Source organism: Triticum aestivum, chromosome 7A (assembly GCF_018294505.1).
Source record: "Triticum aestivum cultivar Chinese Spring chromosome 7A, IWGSC CS RefSeq v2.1, whole genome shotgun sequence".
Lineage (NCBI taxonomy): Eukaryota > Viridiplantae > Streptophyta > Magnoliopsida > Poales > Poaceae > Triticum > Triticum aestivum.
The window spans coordinates 474,905,711-474,910,276 of NC_057812.1; the positions used below are offsets into that span (position 1 = coordinate 474,905,711).

Below are 4,566 nucleotides of genomic sequence, written 5' to 3' on the forward strand. Positions count from 1 at the left end.
TGCAAAACAAACATGCATATAAATATCAATGGGCACTCAAAGTTTGCACAATCCAACAACCTCAGGCGATGCCAAAAGGAATCTTCAACGCATACCAAACCGCACCAGGAGCAACTCATTGCATGTTACATAAGTACAGAATTCTCTAACACTCGCAGTACCACAACACAACCGGGAGAACCAAACAGAGCTCAAAGTTGAATAGGCTTGATCTTAAAGTGGAGGTTGATAAGTGAAAACACGAAACATTTAAGGTCCTGCAAACAAAAACATCCACAAATGTTAGGAATAGTTTTCAGTTACAGGCATACAGTATTCAGAAAAAACAAAATACTAGTTATCCTCAGAACAGTTTAAACTAATTAATCCATTTGCCTTGGTGGGGTTAAGAGCAGCAGCTAATTACGTGGTTTTGTGCCCCCACTTTAAACTTTTTAACTATAATGCACATGCCACTAACAGTTCCTTAATGTGCCTAGGAAATTATTAACACATGGTCGCTCATGACAGTTGTCCACTAAGCAAACCTAACAGAAGACTAAGGATGTAATGATAAATCTATGGTACAGAAGAGTTTGGATATTTTCATTAGGTAGAAGAACCAATTTAAGAATGTCATCAGAAATAAGGCAAAATGAACATGTTATCCTTTTCCACTAACACACCCCATCATATAGAAGGTTTTCAGTTTTTCCATATGGTATCATACTGTCAACTTGAGATGCAATTAATCACCTAATTCACTAAACGATAGGTCCCCAAAAATAGTAAAATAGAACATGCAACAAACAATAATTTTTCTCCTGCAACTTTTTTTAGACAGAAGGCCTCTCGGCCCAAATTTATAGAGAAAGCAAATATGCTGAGGTTACCAGTTTAGAAATGAAGCACAGAAAATAAAAGAAATTAGCATCATAGCTAGTCATTACAACCCATACTGGGCAACAGATAGGAAAGCGAGCTTCAGAGCAGGTAGCTAACGGCCAGAGGTGACCACCTAACCAACATCAGCCTCAAACAATTTTTTTAACCCTATTATGAACTCAACTTGCAAAATCTCTAAGGGAACCTGATGCATCCATCGATTATACTGATGTATAGCAATATCATGTTTTCTGTGTTCACATCTAGAATAGTCGGTCTGGTTAGGAATTCTAAACTGATTGTGTTCAAAATGGTTACTGATATTAGTAACAACCCAAAACCTCCATCTTTGCTTCACACTGTCCACACATAGTTTTCAAGATCTCAGGTAGTGAAAGCAGGAGATATATTACAAATGTGTTGATGTTGATTAACAGAGCAACCAAGAAGGCTAACAAAGATGCAGATTATTGACAGTTAGTAAGAAACCATACCACGAAATATGGTTGGTAAAACAGGTAGCCCTTTAAGTTCTATAAGCAAACCACATTGTTCCAGATCTTTTAGTTGCAAATTAAATCCACATTAAACAACAGAGCAATTTCTATTATCTATTGTATGTAACGAGTGCTCTTACTTTAAGATACAAAAAAAAATTGTGTGTGTGTGTGTGTGTGGGGGGGGGGGGGGGTCTACATCTGTGGTTCATATGTTTAACTGTTTCCAAAAACCGATATGGTGACAGCCTCACAGATGCACAACTGAAAGAGGATGGAAGAATTGATATAGCTTGGGTGCTAACATAGACAAAAGATGTATATGACCATCCACAGGAAGAGCTGACATTTCCTTAGTGCTAATGTAGACAAAGAAGTATATGGTCATCCAAAACAGAAATCGTTAACTGGCACTGTCACAGACTAGTGGGTTGTATGGCTATCCAGAAACAATATGACATTATGGAGGAACAGTCCGCTCTTGTTTCCTTTCTTGTTCATTTTCTTTTTTGTGTTCCCATATAATTTAGTTTTTTCTTCCTTACACCACATCCCTACAAGTACAGGTTGTGCCGGAAAGAGTGAAAGGTTCAGAATAAGAACAGATGTTGACCTCTTGAAGTCATGTTATATTTGCTGACCTTCTTTTGTTTCAAGTTTTTAGCATGGTCGCGTGTAAACACTACATACCAAAAGGTGGATGTGATATGGTATATATTGTTTTGCTTCCTTTAGATGATAGGTATGCTAGGTTCCTATGGGGTATAAAACATTAATCAATCATATTGGCATGTTTTGTAAGAAATTGGTTCTTTCTTGGTTAATAGAGGATGACGAAGAAGGCAATCTGACATCTTGTTAACCATTGACTCGTCATTTATCTCAAAAATCATGAAGGCGTGGCAATACTGCAATAACCATCTCACAGTCAGTAGATTACTTTGAGCTAATTAAGATCCATTCTACTATTAAATCAGGTATATTACAAATGAGTTTAGCACAAGGAATACTAAGACTCGGTCACCCATGGGCAAAGCCATAAAAGGTCTTCCCAGTTTGTACCAAGCATCAATACCCCTAGACAAACATTGAGTTTCTGCTACCACTAAGGACTCTAGATATGCGACCAAGTGAATAAGACTAATGTTCAGTTAAGCTATATTCCAATAGGAAAGCTCACACCTGACCTAAGCATAGAATCCACATTGCTGACATGGCGCAAATCATGTTAACGTTGATTGGGAAAGAATGTGAATGGATTACCTGGACGAGGTAGTAGAAGATGCGGAGGCCCTCCGGGTCCTTGCTGGTCTGGACGTCAACGAGGGAGCCGATCTTGGAGGTGGTGAAGGAGATGTGCTCGTTGCCCATGACAATCTCGAGCTCCTGCCTGCCGACGCGGTCGGGCTCCGGCCAGTTGCTGTCGTCCTCCTTCATTATCTGCCAATCCCAGCAGAGATTCAACCATCACCGTCGGCACAAAACCCTAACCCTAGGTCTCTGTTCGTCACTAGAAAAAGGAGGAACGCGGGGCACAAACCTCCGAGTCCTGGATGATCCTCCTCGCCTCGCGGAGCACGGAAGGGGAGACGAAGACCTCCTTGCGGATCATGGTGTCGTTCTTGTAGTTGGAGTTGTTGGCGTAGCGGAGCTTGCCGTCGGGGCGGAACTCGAACTCGAGGAACTCGTGCCCGAACTTGCCCTTGTGCCCCACGTAGTACCGCAGGTAGAACTCCGCCCCGCCTGCCTCCTCGCCGGCTCCGTTGCCCGCGCCGCCGACCGCCGCCATGGTTTTCTCTCTCTTCGTAGGGGGCGGAGAGGTTGCAGCGCCGCTATGTTCGTGCTCGGCACTTCGTCTGAACCTTGGGACGTTTACTGGACCTCCCCTTTCTGTTTATTCTTCCTTCTTTGGGCCACCGTCTTCAAATTTGGGCCCATAGACGGCCTGCGATAGGCGCGAATTTGTCTCAAAAAAACAAAACTGCACCTCGTTTTCATTACCCTTCAAACTTTTCGTCAAAAAACAAACAAACAAAAAACTCGTCGCTTTCATTGCTCCTTTCCTTTGTTTGTGACTCCGTTTGAGCCTGTCACCGATGGCACAGATGATTTCACACGCCAAGGTACCAATGACGGGATCAAGCTGCATCAATTTATCCCCTTGCATCAATTTATGCTCGAACCACGGAGATTGCAATCGAGATTGGTAGAGTTGAACTTTTACATTGTACTGGTCCTAAATGGTTCGCACGCCCCGCAAGCATTTCATCAATTTATACTTTGGAACATTAATCTGCAAGCATGAAGGAGCAACATGGCCTCCAAATGCTCGCCTTAGTGTAATAGCGTGCGCCATTGGACGGGGTCGCTCATCAAAAGTGTGTTTGTACGCAAAATTCTACATAGGTGGAAGAGTCGACACCTAAAAGACTAACATACATGGATCACTCATCTCTAGCTAGCCGACTAAGGGCTTGTTCGGATGTCCTCCAGCTTCGCTGGATTCGCAAATCTCGCTCTATTCCCCAATGCCAACTTCTTGCACGGATTGCGATCGATGGAAAATTGTTCGGCTCCTCGCTCCAGCTTCTCGTGCGCGCGAGCAGGCCAACCTGCCTGGGTGGGCTGTGTTGGAAATATTAGCACTTTTTCGATTAGACTTATCCACGAGTTAACAGTAAGCATGGCATAAAAGGTATGCATCTCATAACGATACCTAAGCATACTAGCACGTGCAGAACATAGAATCGAACCTTCTATGAGCAGCACATATACGGCTAGCATAAGTACGAGTAAACGAGGGATGAACAGATCATACCCTCCGGTTGGCCAGGCCAATGCAGCGGCTGCAGCAGCAGCCTCGGCGTCGTCCGTGGCCTTCTTCTTAGCGGCGGCGGCGTCGACCATGGTGTCGATGCAGAGGAAGTAGTGGAAGCAGAGGCGGACGGAGTTGGGGACGGATCGGGAGCAGTCGCGTCGAGACGCTCCCAAAAACCTTATTGTCGTTCTCCCGGGCAGGATCTCGAAGGACAGGGTTCCGGAGGCACCTGCTCTCCCGACCAGCCGTGCACGCGGACGTCGGGATGGGATCGCCGGAGGCAGCACGGAGTGAGGAACAGTAGATGACGGCTAGGTCACGCGAGAGGGAGCGAATGAACCGAACTAGGTTACTTCACTGGCCAGAGCCTTCTTATATAGTCCGTAA

General features: G+C 44.4%; 1 protein-coding gene across 1 annotated transcript; it reads right to left on the reverse strand.

Moving 5' to 3' along the window:
- Positions 1-3,241, reverse strand: LOC123147642 (protein mago nashi homolog 2). The gene is made up of 3 exons (XM_044566903.1): positions 2,902-3,241; positions 2,625-2,801; positions 1-257 (listed from the first exon to the last, which is right to left on the reverse strand). Exons 1-3 carry the CDS (start codon positions 3,148-3,150, stop codon positions 192-194), a joined length of 492 nt encoding a protein of 163 aa, XP_044422838.1. The 5' UTR covers positions 3,151-3,241; the 3' UTR covers positions 1-191.
- Between the last annotated feature and the right edge of the window lie 1,325 nt (positions 3,242-4,566).